This window comes from Elephas maximus, chromosome X (assembly GCF_024166365.1).
Source record: "Elephas maximus indicus isolate mEleMax1 chromosome X, mEleMax1 primary haplotype, whole genome shotgun sequence".
NCBI classification, from domain to species: domain Eukaryota; kingdom Metazoa; phylum Chordata; class Mammalia; order Proboscidea; family Elephantidae; genus Elephas; species Elephas maximus.
Window position 1 is genome coordinate 57,988,237 of NC_064846.1, and position 16,885 is coordinate 58,005,121.

Consider the following 16,885-nt stretch of genomic DNA (forward strand, 5'->3'; position numbering starts at 1 on the left):
TTCAAGATATGAAGATTTGTGAGGGAGATAAACACGCCGAGAATCTGATCCTCATCTTTACTGCCATCTCTGCAAACCCGAGAGGCGCGCAGTTCCCAGGCAGGCTGACTCTCAACGTCAGCACACCCCCTTGCCCCCCACCTCGCGGTTCCTCGTGCCCCATCTGGCCCTCAAGCCCGGCCTCGCCTCACGCCGGCTGCGGCTCCGCGGCGGGCTGGGGTACCACTCGGCCCTGCTGGTGTGTAAGTTTCGGGCTGGCCCCGCCCCACCGAGCCCCGCCCCCCGCCTTGGCCCCGCCCCAAGCCCGGAGCCCGCTGGGCGGCGCGCTGATTGGCCAGCGCCTGGCGTAGCCGGGCTCGGCAGCTCAGGCTCTCTCCAGCTCTCTCCAGACTCCACCGCCAGTAGTTTGCGGCATCAGGAGGAGCAGCAGCAGCAGTAGCGGCGGCAGCGGCGGCAGCGGGCGCAGGGGGGAGACTGACGAGCGGGCGCAGACGGCAGCACAGCCTCAGCGCACCATGCCCGGCTTGCTCGGGTGGCACGGGCGCCCTCATCCGTAGCCCGCGCGGGCCCCTGGCGTGTTGCTCGCCGAGGCATTCCGGCTGAGCGGATTCATACGAGATCCGAAACCTCCCACCCCAAACCCATCGCCCCCTGCTCGCTCACACTCCACACTCACACTCCACACATCACACACTCTCCCTCTCACACATTCACACACAGCCCAAGACAGAGCGAGACAGACCTCCCGAGTGCGCGAGCGCCCGGGAGGAAGGGAGCCCAGCGCAGCGCGGCCAGCGCCTTTTCCGGGAGGATGGAATCAAGACGCTCCCGCAAGTAAACTTTGGCGGCGACATAACCGCCGACCGCGGCAGCTGCTGAGGGGGACCCGGCGACAGGCGACTGAACTAAGAGGGCTTCTTCCCGCGGCGGTGGCGGCGGAGGCTGCCCTCGGAGCGACACCCCAGCCCAGACCAAGGGAGGAGGAGAAGCCCCTGGTACCCGCGGCGGCCCCACCTCTCCTGGCCGGTACTGTAGTCGCTTCCCCCTCCCCTCTTCCCCATTCCCCGCCCCTCGGGCCCTTGGAAAGACTAGGACTTTGATTTTCTTCCACAAATTGTCATCGCCCGGTTTTCACAAACTTGACTTGGAGGTTCGGGCTGCGTTAGTAACTGATTTCCGAGACGCAAACGCCCGCTGCCCCTCAACTGCCCTGTCGGGGGGACTTCTTGCCCACCTCGGATCCTGGACAGACGTGCCCCTAAAGCCCCTGAAAGCTAACCTCAGCGCGAGGGAGCGCGCTCTTGCCTCGGCAGCCTCTATCCCCTCCCCCCCCTCTACCGGCCCCAGGACCGCCATCCCGCTCAGCGGGATCCACGGGCGCCCGCGGGGCTCGCCAGCAACTCAGGCTCCCGCCTGCGACCCTCCTCCTTCCCAACAGGACTCGGAGAGACCAGCGTGGCCCCCCCGGACCCCGGAGGGCGCGTTACAGGCGGGTCCTCTCTCCGCAGTGAGTCGGGAGTACTGGGGGGAGGTCCTTGCGCATGCCAGGTGCACAGACAACGCGCTCGCCAGACCCTGTGCCAGTGCGCCGCGGCGGGCCGGGCAGTGTCTGAGAGGCTGCGCCCTCACCACCCTCTCCGCCTTCGCCCCAAGTGCGGTGCAGACTCCGCCGCGCTTCGCTTGGACAGCGCAGACGCCGCCCGATCCGCAGCCCTGCCCCGCTGCGACCAGTCGCGCCCGGCTAACTTTGAAGGGGGAAAACTGAGTAGCCGGGCTGGAGGGAGGGGGCTCGGGGCCGCGCTGCGCTCCCTCGGCCCCCCGGAGCCCCCGGGCTCCCCCCGAGCCCCCGCCGAGCCTGCCGCCACCTCAGCGTTGGAGCCGGCGCGGGTGTCTCCCCCGCGCCGCCGGGCCGCCCTGGGCGGGACTCCTCCCGCGGCCTCCGGGGCCCCAGGACGCGCGCAACAGGCGGCCCGAGCAGGCGGGAAGCTGGAGCGCCGGCGGCGTCGGTCTCGGAGGGGTGTGGAGAGGCGAGGCCAGGCAGAGCCCCGCGCAGCCATGGAGTCACTCCTGCTGCCGGTGTTGCTGCTGTTGGCGGTACTGTGGACGCAGGCGGCCGCCCTCATTAACCTCAAGTACTCGGTAGAGGAGGAGCAGCGCGCCGGGACGGTGATCGCCAACGTGGCCAAGGACGCGCGTGAGGCAGGCTTCGCACTGGACTCACGGCAGGCCTCTGCCTTCCGTGTGGTGTCCAACTCGGCTCCGCACCTGGTGGACATCAACCCCAGCTCAGGCCTGCTGGTCACCAAGCAGAAGATCGACCGTGACTTGCTGTGCCGCCAGAGCCCCAAGTGCATCATCTCGCTCGAGGTCATGTCCAGCTCTATGGAGATCTGCGTGATTAAAGTGGAGATCAAGGACCTGAACGACAATGCGCCCAGTTTCCCGGCGGCACAAATCGAGTTGGAAATCTCAGAGGCAGCTAGCCCCGGCACACGCATCCCGCTGGACAGCGCCTACGACCCTGACTCGGGCAGCTTCGGAGTGCAAACGTACGAGCTCACGCCCAACGAGCTCTTTGGCCTGGAGATCAAGACCCGCGGCGACGGTTCGCGATTTGCCGAACTCGTGGTGGAGAAGAGCTTGGACCGCGAGACGCAGTCTCACTACAGCTTTCGCATCACTGCGCTCGACGGTGGCGACCCGCCTCACCTGGGCACCGTGGGCCTCAGCATTAAGGTGACCGACTCCAATGACAACAACCCGGTGTTTGGCGAGTCCACCTATGCGGTGAGCGTACCAGAAAACTCGCCTCCCAACACGCCAGTCATTCGCCTCAACGCCAGTGACCCAGATGAGGGCACTAACGGCCAGGTGGTCTATTCCTTCTACGGCTACGCCAACGACCACACGCGCGAGCTCTTCCAGATCGACCCGCACAGCGGCCTCGTCACGGTCACCGGCGCCCTAGACTACGAAGAGGGCCACGTGTATGAGCTGGACGTGCAGGCCAGGGACCTGGGACCCAACTCCATCCCGGCACACTGCAAAGTCACCGTCAGCATTCTGGACACCAACGACAACCCGCCCGTCATCAACCTGCTGTCGGTCAACAGCGAGCTGGTGGAGGTGAGCGAGAGCGCCCCCCCAGGCTACGTGATTGCACTGGTGCGGGTGTCTGATCGAGACTCTGGACTCAACGGGCGAGTGCAGTGCCGTTTGCTGGGCAATGTGCCCTTCAGGCTGCAAGAGTACGAAAGCTTCTCCACTATCCTGGTGGACGGAAGGCTGGATCGCGAGCAGCACGACCAGTACAACCTGACGATCCAGGCGCGCGACGGCGGCGTGCCCACGCTACAGAGTGCCAAGTCCTTCACCGTGCGCATCACGGACGAGAACGACAATCACCCGCACTTCTCCAAGCCCTACTACCAAGTCATTGTGCAGGAGAACAACACTCCCGGCGCCTATCTCCTATCTGTGTCGGCCCGCGACCCCGATTTGGGTCTCAATGGCAGTGTCTCCTATCAGATTGTGCCGTCGCAGGTGCGGGACATGCCAGTATTCACCTATGTCTCCATCAATCCCAACTCGGGCGACATCTACGCTCTGCGCTCTTTCAACCACGAGCAGACCAAAGCGTTCGAATTCAAGGTGCTGGCCAAGGACGGCGGCCTGCCCTCGCTGCAGAGCAACGCCACGGTGCGGGTCATCATTCTCGACGTCAACGACAATACCCCGGTCATCACGGCCCCGCCCCTGATCAATGGCACAGCCGAGGTCTACATCCCCCGAAACTCCGGCATAGGCTACCTGGTGACCGTCGTCAAGGCAGATGACTACGACGAGGGCGAGAATGGCCGAGTCACCTACGACATGACCGAGGGCGACCGCGGATTCTTTGAAATAGACCACGTTAACGGCGAAGTCAGAACCACCCGCACCTTCAGCGAGAGCTCCAAGGCTTCCTACGAACTTATTGTTGTCGCTCACGACCACGGCAAGACCTCTCTTTCCGCCTCTGCGCTCGTCCTAATCTACCTGTCCCCTGCTCTCGATGCCCAAGAGTCAATGGGCTCGATGAACTTGTCCCTGATTTTCATCATCGCCCTGGGCTCCATTGCAGGCATCCTCTTTGTCACTATGATCTTCGTGGCGATCAAGTGCAAGAGAGAAAACAAAGAGATCCGGACCTACAACTGCAGGTAAAGCCAACTTTTCTTTCTTTCCTTCTTTGTCTTGGATGAATCAGATGTATGTATCTCTGTCTCCGTGCGAAAATCCCAGTGTTTTTGTTTTCTACTTAAATGCATGCAGCATACTTACTGTGCTTCTTTTGGGAGGGGGATGGGGAAGTTTGTGGTAGTCCAAGTGGAGCAATTCTTTTGATCTGACAATTTGCTGGAAGACAATCATTTACTGTTCCAATGGATTCTGGCATATGATGATGAGCAGAAAAACAATTACAATTTTAAAATTTGCATAGCAGTTTTCATGAAGTTATGGCAGAAAAAAGTGAGTGAATGAGTGAGAGAGAGAGAGAGAGGGATTGAGATTCATGTTTTCAGCAATATCAGCAAGCATCACAATTTGATTTCAGATCCCACCAGTGTTTGTGGACAGATACTGAAAGGAGAGGGAGTGCTGGCAGCTTGTCCTGTCCAGTTGCAGAGAGGAACTCCAGAAAGAGCCCGGGAGTGGGGGTCTAAGATGGGAAATGGAGTAGGGGAAAGAGATCAGGAATGTGTGGGGAAGCAGGTGATTAGTATTTTTGACTTTATTCTTGGCTTGCTTTGTATTTAGTCCCCAAAGATCCGACTATTAAAGTGCAATTTTACCAGGCGTCTGTATGTTTCCCAAATATCTGATTGGTTGGTGGTGTGGTGACCAAACATCCCAGTAAGGGATAGGACTTTGCATCCAGATGTTTGAGTTAAAATCTTCTGGAGTTGATGATGCTTTTTCTAATAAGGGACCTTACTGTGGCATTATGATCTGGTCCCTACCAGTGGATGTCACTATGGGCTGTTACGTTACAGTTCACTTGAAGTGTGTGCAGACTGTGTGTGTAAGAGAGAGGCAGAGAATGCAGAAATGTGGAAACTCGACTGCTACCTAGTATTAAAAAAAGATTTCCTGAGACCCACATTAGAGGGTCTTGTTGAAGCCCTTCCTTACAACTGGGTGGAATAAATAAGTCTAAGCATTTCTAGAATCTGATTTAGGATATACATGTAATTTTTTTTCCAGCAGTGTCTCATCGAAATGGTTGAAAAAAAAAAGTTGTTTCTTTAGTTTGCTGAAAATGAATGATGCTGCTATTTCCAACCAAGGTGTGTGTGTGTTTTCAACACACCTACACATCCAATGTGTCTTTTGTGCCATCTGTGCTTGCATGTTAATCACTCAAAATATGTTCCTGTAGGTCCGATTTGTATTTGACACCATCTGAAAGGCACACTTCTGTGAATCAGAGCCCCCTGAATATGTAAGAGTCATGCAATTATTGTTTCCCTTTTACTATTCTCTGTGTTACACAAGTTAGTAGACAAATGCTAACCACACATGAATATCAATCAGGTGCCATAAAAGAGCAGCTGCAATGCCTCATAAATGCTTTAATCCTGTTACTAGTGAAATGGCCGTGACTTTTTCTTTCCTTCAGTACCGAGTCATTTCAGATGGGAGAAATGGAAATTAATATTGCTCTTACCTTTGAAACCTGTGACTGCCAGTGGTGATTTTTACAGGGGAAAAATGTGGGGTCTATAAAATTTTATTTATATGGAGATAATGATGGAGAGCACTCTTTTTAAGCCATTTCCTCAGCATAGAGTAAATGCCTAAGACCCTTTCCTTGATGAAAAAGAAGTCCTCCTAAAATAAAGATATCGAAGGCTTTGCCACCTCTTCGTAATGTGTGACTGGAAGTGAGAGCTCTTTCCGAGAGCTTGCCAGAGAGATCATTAAACAGAGGAGAGCGTTTGAATTGGGGTGGGGGGAGGAAGCAAATCTTAGTGCCCTCCAACTTGAACCAAATGTGTATTTCGTAAAGCGCTCTGTTCGCCGTGATGGTTTGGGATTAATGAAGTACAGTTTAATTAAATAATTGGCCAATACAGGAAGGGCTACACAATGAATGCCTCAGCTGAAAAATTGGACTGGGCATTGCCAAACTTACCCATCCTGGGTAAACAAAATGATTAGAACTTCCCGTTGATTCTGTAAACAGATCAAGGGGAAAAAAGCAACCCCAGTCTTAGGGTCTTTGGGATTTTATCTGCTTCCCAGCTCCAGTAGCATCAGCTTGCCATCACTGCAGGTCAGCCTGGGCACAGAGGGAAAGGGTGAGGGGAACTCAGTTGCTAAGCTGTAGGTATATCCCAGAGACAGAGCAAGAATTTTTCTCTGTCTACATGCAGTTTCCCCATCTGCTCAGACTTTTTGGAAACCTAAAGTTCAGGGGCTTGTCTTTCCATGTGATTAGACAGAGGTTTCTGGTTCTTAGCCTCTGCAGAGCCTCTTCCCCAAATGCATTCATTTATGAGACTTGCGTGATGATCTGCAGTAGCTGCTTGGATTGGGCTTCCTTTCTGTATTCAGACAATTAGCTTTGTCAAGCGAGAATACAGGCAGTCTTTTCCTTGTTAACCCTATTGTTTTGCGGATTATTGCCCAGAAATTTAATTTCCAAACAATAAGCTGAATCATTATGTGTAAAGTAATAAATGACTTTGAGAATCTGGCTACATTTTAATGTATTTCTTTTGACAAGTCGCTTAATGCTTGCTGTCTTTGGTGCACGTTATTGGGTCTGTGTCAGTGTTAATTAAATTGAGCTCTTTATGTTTCAGTTGCAGCACAGCTGCTTGTAGGTACACCTGAATGGAGAAGGATGCTGAATGCACTAACCTTTAAATTCCTTTGCAGTAATTGTTTAACCATCACTTGTCTCCTCGGCTGTTTTATAAAAGGACAAAACAGCAAGTGTCTGCATTGCATCTCGGTTTCTCCCATTAGCGAGGAGCAAGACAAAAAGGCAGAGGAGAAAGTGAGCCTAAGGGGAAAGAGGTAAAAAGGCATTTCCCCTCATTCAAATGGGTTTGGCTATCAGATTTCTCTAAGGAAGGAGGGGGGTGGGTGGGGAGTAGAAGGGAGCAGGGTTAGGGCAGGGAGAAGGAGGGTGTGGAGGAGAAGAGCTGAGATGATGCCAGAAGACTGGGTCTGATCTACCCCAATCCAAACTTGATCAGGTCACTCATAGAGGAAGCTGATTGAGGGTGTTTGCCACATGGCGAAAGCCTGGGGGAACTGGCAAGTGGTGTCTTTTTAATTTCCCCCATCTCCTGTTCTGTTAAATTGGGACTTGCTTCTTATTTCACCCAAGAGTTCCTTTGGGTTCCAGGGATGTTCCAGTTTTGAGCATTTTTGTGCTTTTTCTCCCATAGGCTCAACTTTCCCCATCCCTTCACCCTTGCTATCTGTCCACTCACAATGAGAAATTCCAAAGTATAGAAACTTTTAGGTGTTTTTTTTTTTTTGGAGGGGGGAGGTTAGTGTATATTTAATATGAAAACTTTATGGTCCTCAGCTTGTTTTCGCATGTAAAAAGCACAGGGAGAAACCCGATGATGTAACGCACCAGAATAAGGAGCTGGAGCAGAGATGGGGTGCAACTCTCTGGGGTGCTTAATACTTATTAATCAGTGCATGGTTTGGGAGGGCGTTAGCGATTCATGTTGCCTTTTCTGTCACATAGAATCGCTGAGTACTCCTATGGGCATCAAAAGAAATCAAGCAAGAAGAAAAAAATCAGTAAGAATGACATTCGTCTGGTACCCCGGGATGTGGAGGAGACAGACAAGATGAATGTTGTCAGTTGCTCCTCCCTGACCTCGTCCCTCAACTATTTCGACTACCACCAGCAAACACTGCCCCTGGGCTGCCGCCGCTCTGAGAGCACTTTTCTGAATGTGGAGAACCAGAATACCCGCAATACCAGCGCTAACCACATCTACCATCACTCTTTCAACAGCCAGGGCCCCCAGCAGCCAGACCTGATCATCAACGGTGTGCCTCTGCCTGAGGTGAGTATACCTAAGTGGCTCTGCGAGGTCTTTCCTGGGCTTCCTTCCTGAGCTGCTCTCTGGACACCATACACCTTCATGCTGGCACAACCCCTGGCAGGTGTGGGGAGAACATCTCTGCCTAAGCCCACTTCCAAGGTCAGAGTTTGCCACCAGTGCTTCTCGGGACAAAGGGTAACCCAACATATTGGGCCTTTGCAGGGGTGGGCATTGGGAGTGGGAGCCCAAGGGGGTCTGAGCCCTTAGAAGCCCTGTATATTATCCTGGCATAATGCATATTTGCCCTACCTGTTGCAGATATAAGGAGCTCTGGTGGTGCAGTGGTTAAGCACTCAGTTGCTAACTGAAAGTTCTGTGGTTCAAACCCACCCTCCACTCCACAGGAGAAAGATGTGACAATATGCTTCCGTGAAGATTTACAGCCTTGGAAACCTTATGGGGCAGTTCTATTCTGTCCTATAAGGTCACTATGACAATCTGCTTCCATGAAGATTTACAGCCTTGGAAACCTTATGGGGCAGTTCTACTCTGTCCTATAAGGTCACTATGAGTTGGAATTGACTGGATGACAATGAGTTTTTTGTGTTGCAAATATAGGTCCCTGGGTGGTGCAAACAGTTTGCACTCAACTGCTAACCAAACGGTTGATGGTTCTAATCCACCCAAAGGTGCCATGGAAGAAAGGTCTGGCAATCTACTTCCATAAGATTACAGCCATTGAAAAGCCCATGGAGTAACAGGTCTATTCTGAAACATGTGGAGTCACCATGAGTCAGAATCAACTCTACAGCAACGGGTTTGGTTGTAAATATGGCATGCTTGCCAGTCAGTGGTACCAGTGTGTCTGTCACAGTAACTTATAAAGGGTCAAGTAGTGTTGAAAATGGCTGAAACCCTCCAATGGTCAGGGACTGGTTTCCCAGAGGGGGAGTGATTCAGCCTCCTAAAGTCCCCTTTTGCTTCTTCTTTGGTCATACCAATGTTTTCTAGCATCCTGCCCAGATTATGAATGGGCTGGTTAAGGGGAGGCAAGCCAAAAAACAATCAAGCAAACAAGAAACAAAACAAAAACACTTTGCCTTTTATTAGCAGTTCTGGGGATAACACTTGACAGATGAAGAGGTTGAAACTCACTAATGAAAATTTCAGGAATTAATTATGCATTTGAGTTAGCGCTGTTTACTTTTAGAAACCCTGGTGGCGTAGTGGTTAAGTGCTACGGCTGCTAACCAAAGCGTCGGCAGTTCGAATCCGCCAGGCGCTCCTTGGAAATTCTATGGGGCAGTTCTACTCTGTCCTATAGGGTCGCTATGAGTTGAAATCGACTCGACGGCAGTGGGTTTGGGTGTTTTTCGTTTTGTTTACTTTTACTAGGAATGAGTGTTTTCAAATGGAAGCATAAGTTTTTTAAAACACTATGAAGTCAAATGTTTGCTGGATGTTGAAATATTTCAGGATAGTAGGGTGGTTATGTGGATGATGGCAGGTAGGTGGCTGCGTGGAAGGCTGTGAATAAAAGTTCTTAAATTAATTTCACTTTTCCATGAATTGCTTAAGTTCCTCTTTGGTTGGAAATTTGATGCACTGGGAAGCGTATGTCCTCATTCAGGCCACTAAAAAAAGGGACACTGCACACCTGCAGGGCACGTCTACATCCTTAAGACCATTGTTGCGGTTGATTCTCGCCATCAGGTGTCTTGATAGATTGCTCTTCAGTAGATGATGAAACTGAAGTTCAGAGATGCTCAGTGTCTTATTCAGAGTCACAGAGCAGGTCAGCAAAAGAGGAAGGACTCTCTCTCATAGGGCTGTACGCTCCCTGGTGAGTGTGCTTTAGGTCCACCTTCCTGCCTTAGGAATAGTTTAGCCTGATATACCTGGGCATGTGAAATGGCCTCCTAGTATTGACATTAATTTCATAGGGCAAAGAGTTTTTAAGACCACTTACGTCAGTTGCTATTCCTGGTCCCTGAAAATTAATTCCTACCAGAATTTATAGGACCAAACAGCAGTGCTTTTAATGAGAAACTGATAATATTCTGCCAGCAACAAAATCACCAATATTTTCAACCCATAAATTTATAAATAAGAATACTGAAAGTCATAGTGACCTTAGAGGACAGAGTAAAACTGCCCCATGGGGTTTCCAAGGAGTGGCTAGTGGATTTGAACTGACGACCTTTTGGTTAGCAGCCAATTTCTTAACCACTGTGCCACCAGGGCCCCAGTATTGTGCTAGGTAGGCACAATTGTAATTGTTAACGTCAGTGAATACCACTAGGAAATAGAACATAGACTGCTGGAGAGGCAGAGGTAGCACCGTGTGATGGAATCAGATAGACCATGATTTTGAATACGGGTTTCACCTGCTGCTATGGACCATCTCTGAGTCTCTGTTTTCCTCATCTATAAAGTGGGCACAGCTACCACGCAAGTTTGTTCCAAGGAATACGACATTGTGTAATGTAAAGGGTCTGACTCATAGGCACCCCACAAATGGTGGATATCTTTACTAGATAACAATTGGAGAATCGCTGTTGTAATGGCCTGTACACATGAGTGTGTCTCCCTAGGCACTTATCTTATAACCGAAGAGGAATTTAGGCTGGCTCTGTATAGATAAGACCTACAAAGTGGCAAGGTTTGACTGTTCATATTGGCCATTTAAACAATGAAGGTGAAATATGCCAAGGCTGTAGGTTCATTTGCTGAGAGTGCTGATGGTTGTGGAGCTGGACAAAAGGTTGAATCCTAAGGGCTTGATGATCATTTATGCAGTCCAATTCAAGACACTAGAGAAATGAAAGCCATGGTGTCTGTGGAATACTTGGAGGGGGCACGAGATATATGACTATGTCTGCATGGTTTTCCTAAGGTTTCGGTGTTCTGAGATTCACCTATGGGCACAATGAAATAAAGTATTGTTTCAATTATTTAGAATAGCCATTCAGAGTTTCAGTTCTGATCCTGTCCCTGACTCACAAAGCCAGATACCCTCCTTATTTAACAAAATCACACAGATCTAGTGCGTAGAGTGAGTTGGGGCCAAGACAGCACACGCTACAATGTGGTGGAGTTAAATGTGTATTTCCAATATGGAGTCCTGGAGAAGAACCCATTCAGAAAGGGGGGGCCCACTCACAGTGGAAAACTTATCAGGTCATTTAACCTGTATCTGCCACAAAGTCCTGCATGGGGAAAATTACAGTTCTTCTCCATTCCTTCCATACCAGAGGCCCCTGAACGTGGACTGGGTAGAATACTTAAAAAAAGAATACTTAGGTACTGTGAAATCTACAGAAGAGCAGGAATGATTGATTCATTCATTCACCTAACATCCTCAATATTTGTTAGGTGCCTACTCTTTATTGAGGCACTTTTCTTTGCTCTGGTGTTAGAGAGATGAAAAAGACAGTCTCTATCTCCACGAATGCACATTCCAGTGAGGGAATCAAGGAGGTCAGCAGGGGATTTACAATATGGAGTGATAAATGCTGCTACAGGCTGCGATGGAACATTCTCCATTCCTAGGATAGTAATATCTTGATGTATTTCCTACCTTTTCTTTTCATTTCTGTCATTAATGAATTCATTCATTCGAGAAACCAATGCTTGCTAAACAATCATAACATAAAGTGGCAGGTGCTATAATATGATAAGTACATGTTTCTATGGGCATTTCTCTATTAAATTTTGGTATGTCACTTACACTATTCTTTATATTTTCATTAAACCAGTCATTTATTCATTCGCTAGCAGTCAATCCACTAGCATTTTTGCGCACTTAGAATGTGCCAGACACTGTGCTACTTGTTGGGGATACAAAAATAAAACACTTGATCTTAGACCCTGGGGAGCTTATAGGGAGACAGACAAGTAAACAGGTAATTTCGGTTCAGGATAACATCTCCTTCCTGAGCATGTGTCTCCATTCTTACTCTCCAGATTGGAACCCAAGGTCACTACATGTTAAGTTCCTCTGCAGGGCTACTGTGTGACGAACATAACTCCCTTCATTAGCTGTTGAGTCGGTTACAGGGCTTACTTGCAGTGCCACTGGAGAGGAGTCAGAACCACTGTGTTCACTGCGTGCAGCTTCTGCCCCAGCATACTTTGTAATTTATCCGTATGGCATTAGTTCACATCAGGGCTTCGGACTGGTTCATTCTGTCTTGAAGGCCTGCTGAGAATTTGCATTTCCACCCTAGATGTACTGAATCAGAATCTATACTTTAACAAGATCCCCAGGCGATTCTTATGCATAACACATTTCAAGAACCACTACTTTACTAGTGGTTCTCAGAATAGGTCCCTAACCAGCAGCATTAACATTGCCTGGGAACTTGTTAGAAATGCAAATTATCAGCAGGGGTTCAAACCTAATGAACCTGGTTTGAAACTCTGGTTCAAGTTAGTAAGCATTGTTTGAGTACCCACTATGTGTTCAGCTGTGTGGCAGGTACCATGAGGATTTCAAATAAATATAAGATGTAGCTTCTGCCCTCAGACAGTTCACGGGCTAGTTGGGGAGCTAGGTTCACCCATGTAATGTCACTGGAGAGCAATACAGGATAATTTCTAATCACGTGTTACTTTGTAGGCTCCTTAGTACTCCCTTCTCCTTCCATGGCAGCCCTACCATCGTTAATATGTAGATTTACTGCTGAGCTCTCAAGATTTGGTGCTGAGCTGAAGGTAAGTTTTGTCTCGGTGTATAAATCTATCCTCGTCTGAACACTAGAAACTAGAAGGAGTATGACTTTAAATATGATTAGGTAGGTAAGGTAAAGGAAATGGAACACTACTCCAGAGAACTGGAACTCAGCCTTTAGTAGTGTAGAGATAATTCAGTTGCGTAAGATTGTATATCATTAATTTACTTGTCTTCTGATGTGGATCAGGAATTCAGTGATGTGGATTTTGTGGTTCTGTACATAAATTTAAGGAGGCAAAGTGGAAGATGTCTTTGTTGTTCCTGGAAGACTTTGGTAGACTTAGTGATGTCAGGTATGTATTAAGTATTTTAAAGTGAAGGGTAAGACTTGCATTCTCTAGCATCCTGGTTTATTTAGTCCATAGACTTAGTGTGTGTGTGTGTGAGTGAGTGAGTGAGAGAGAGAGAGAGACAGAGAGAGAGAGAGAAGGGGGACAAGAGAAAGTAGCGGAGAGAGGAGAGGAAAGGAGGTTGAAAAAGAAAATGAAGGGACAAAGAGAGTAGGCTTGTCAGTTTGCTAAGATTTTTCTTAAAATATTCCAGATTTTGTTGAGAGGCCCCTTACTATGGCAAATGATTTTTATTTCTGTCTTATGGAGTGGAAGCATGCCTACTGGGTAGCTCTGGATGCTGGAAAGTGTTATTCCTTTGTACATCACTATTCCTGCATTACTCTTTTTGTCATCCAGGCCCTGGTTCTTGTTAGGGGAGAAAATGCAATTAATTTACTCTACTGGGAATGGAGACTTGGGTGGGACCTCTTCCTGTACCCCTAAGAGGGGTAAAATGGCTCAAACAGCCAACCTCTTTGGTGAGGCATTTTTAATTTTAGCTTTCTGATGTCGAATGTTCCTGAGCTGACAACTCTGAGTGATAGAGGGCAAGAACTCCTAGAATTCCAGTCATAGGTGCATAGTACTTATATTTTGGTCTCAAACTCAATCTCAGTTTCTCTCTTTCTTTTTCTTGCTTTCATACAGGGCATTGTAAGGGGTGCTATGCTGTGGCTGCTCAGGCAGCAGTTTCCTAAGTAGCAGGGTAGTAACAGTGGAAGAGTTTGCAGAGCAAGGATGTGTGTGGCAGGCCAAATTGAATGTTTCCAATTATCCTTCAGAAGGTCTGAATCCGTGGTCATCTTAGTGCAGATAATAAAAGTAAAATATCAGCTGGGCTTTGAAGAAAAAAAGAAGAAAGAGAGCTCAGCATGCTTTGGTCCCTAAAACAGAGTTTTAAAGTTAGAGATGTACAGTGATTTGAGTGAAATTCTGGCCTAAAGAGTTAGAAAAGCAGCTGCAAACCTATATCAGATGGCAGATTCAGAAATCACTAGGGAATGAGTAGGTATGATGAGACTGGTTTGGATAGCAAGGACGTGACACAAAGCATCACCCCCAATTAAGCAAACAAACAAACCCTTTGGTGAGCTTTTTTTTTTTGCTTTTAGTTTGTTTATTACGATGGGGGAGTCCCTCGGTGGTACAAATGTTTAATGCACTTGCCTAGTAACCGAAATGCTAGTTTCGAGTCCACCCAGAGGCACCTCTGAAGAAAGGCCTGGTGATCTACTTCCAAAAAATCAGCCTTTGGAAGGATTTGTCTTATTCTTAAAGGTCAGAGGTGACCATCAGGCTGCAGGAGGAAGCAATGGAAAATGGTGCAGACTGTATTTTTTAAAGCATGCTCACTCCAATTTTCTTAAAAAAAATCGCATGGTAACCAGCAAACATTCTAGGGCCACCTATTTCCCACGTTATATCTTATTGGCCCATCTAGCTGAGGCAGTACATTTCCCGACGGGGATCTGCTTGCAAGATGTGTTCCAGAATAAACTGTTCCTCTGTCGTCTCCATGCAACTACCGCAGAACTGAGTCAGTTTACATTAGTATTTGCTAATTTATTATTATCATTCCTTATTGGCAATTAACTGGTTACCTTAGAGATCATCTCTCTCCCTGTACGCCTTCACTGAAGTTGAGCTCAGCCAGAGCCCTGGCTAATGATCCTGAGATTTTTCTCCCTGGAGGTTTGGAGGCAGGACATTTTCCATAGAGGGCTCGGAGGCTTCGGAATTTCTCTTACCAGCAGACCACTTGTTTTGGGTCCCAGTGGCCACATCTGGTTTTTCTCTGATTGTCAGTCAGACATATAGAGTAGGCGGAGCTATAAATCCCTACCTCCATAACCTTGTCCCACTCTGTGCTGTGGTTTTGGTGTGTTGTGCCCAGAGGCTGAGCTAGGGGTTTAGAGGATTGCTTGTTAGGAATTAGAGGCCTAAAAGAGGATGAAGTCACCTCCTGGCAAAGCTGGAGTCTTTCAGTTATGGTGCTGCAGTGGAGCTGAGGTGACTGCTTGGAGTTTCAGATGTTGACCCTTCTGCATGAGTATCTCAGTTTCCAGGGCTTTGGGAGACCAAGCTTGGCTGGATCAAGTGTCTCAGATGTGGGTAAATGAAGCCGTTTGTACAAGAGGCCCAAGTGTGAGAGGCGGGAGGCTGGCTCTGGAACGGCCATTTTCCCCCACTGAGAGGAGGCTTGATTTCTTGATGTGTGACTGACTGGCCTTTACTGTGAGCCTCATTTACTTCGAACAATTGAGAGGCTTGAAGTGAAAGTCCCAGAGGATCAGTTGTTTGTAGAGGGAAATGCTCTTCAAGTTACGTTTCCTCTTTGGCTGTTATGCAGTTACGAGTGCTTTTTGTGTCGGCTGCATGGTGAGGGTCACTCTGCTTCCAGTGGGTGTTATCTGGCTGCTAGTGGCTCCTTGTGCTCCCCCCTCCCCCTGCTAGGGGAATGGTGGGGAAAGTACTGCAGCCGCATGAGAACAACTCCGCCACATTGTGGGCTCCCATGCAGAAATCTCATTTGCTATCATTCAGCATTTTGCTTGAAATTGCTGGCTAGGACCACACAGCATTCCTGGAAGAGGTGTCAGAAGGGACTGGTATTTCCACTCTACTGTCATGAAAATGGAGTTAACAGAAAAGGCAAATGACTTGCCCAGGCACACACCATTTAGAGTCAAACTAGACTCCATTTTTCTTGATGCAGCGTCAAATCGCTTTCTGTCACATAACATAAAACCTGATTGGGGTCCACAGGAGGACCTTTGAATGGTAGTTGTGTTTCTGAAAAGCTATGCATCAAGAACATGTCTTGTAAATTAGACCCCATGTTAACCCAAGTGGTGGCATTCTGTATTTAAAGAAACCCTGTGGTGGACTCAGGTCTCTGGGTGGTACAAACGGTTTGTGCTCAACTCCAGCGGCATGTGAAAGAAAGGCCTGGTGATCTGCTTCTGTAAATATTACAGATTAGAAAACCCTATGGGGCGGTTCTACTCTGTAGCACATGGGGCCGCCATGAGTTGGAATTGACTCAACAGCAACGGGTTTGTTTTTATGTGTGTTTGTTAAATTCTTTCATAAAGATAAGAGTCCTTGTGAATAAATCAGCTCCTTACTGATTTCCTTTGTGAGTCTGGATTTTTACACATCTTGTTTGCTTAATGTGAGATTCTTTGCATTGGCAAGATTTACAAAACCTTTGAAAGGTGGGCTAATTCATTATTCCCTTGACTAGTATCTGGTCAGCAGCCCTGGTGGCACAGTGGTTAAGAGCTCAGCTGCTAACCAAAAGGTCGACAGTTTAAATCCACCAGCCACTCCTTGGAAACCCTATAGGGGGACACTATGAGTCGGAATCGACTCCATGACATCTAACAACAACAGCAACAACATCTGGTCCTTGAATTTCACTGTGTAGCTTTCCTGGTTGAATTTCACTTAATTTTGTTTTTAAAGAAAAGCTGCAATCATGTGACCTTTCAAATACACAGAGCCCAGATAAAACAGATACATATCACCCAGATTTAATGCACATTAACATTTTATATTTGCTTCAGATTAAAAAAAATAAATCAAATGGCACAGCTACCCCGTTCCCATCCTACTCCTCTCCCTCCAGTTTTTGTAAGCCTCTGGCTGAAAGAACAGAAGCCCACCAGGAATGGTTTTGGTGCTTTTTTGTCTTCACCTCTTCAGCTTACTCCTGCAGAGAGATGACTCCCAGTTTGCTGTCCCAGGTTCTG

General features: G+C 48.5%; 1 protein-coding gene across 5 annotated transcripts in view; it reads left to right on the forward strand.

Annotated features, from left to right (window-relative positions):
* Nucleotides 1-417: 417 nt before the first annotated feature.
* The window catches only part of PCDH19 (protocadherin 19), a 115,459-nt gene continuing 98,991 nt past the window's right edge, over nt 418-16,885 (forward strand). For 2 of the 5 annotated variants that reach the window (XM_049871960.1, XM_049871961.1), the window contains exons 1-2: nt 1,295-4,202; nt 7,757-8,084. In XM_049871960.1, the coding sequence (XP_049727917.1) occupies nt 2,056-4,202; nt 7,757-8,084 (2,475 nt within the window). In that variant the 5' untranslated portion in view covers nt 1,295-2,055. Of the gene's footprint in view, nt 4,203-6,927; nt 7,069-7,756; nt 8,085-16,885 lie in introns of all 5 variants that reach the window. The other 3 variants (XM_049871962.1, XM_049871959.1, XM_049871963.1) reach the window with 3 other exon arrangements.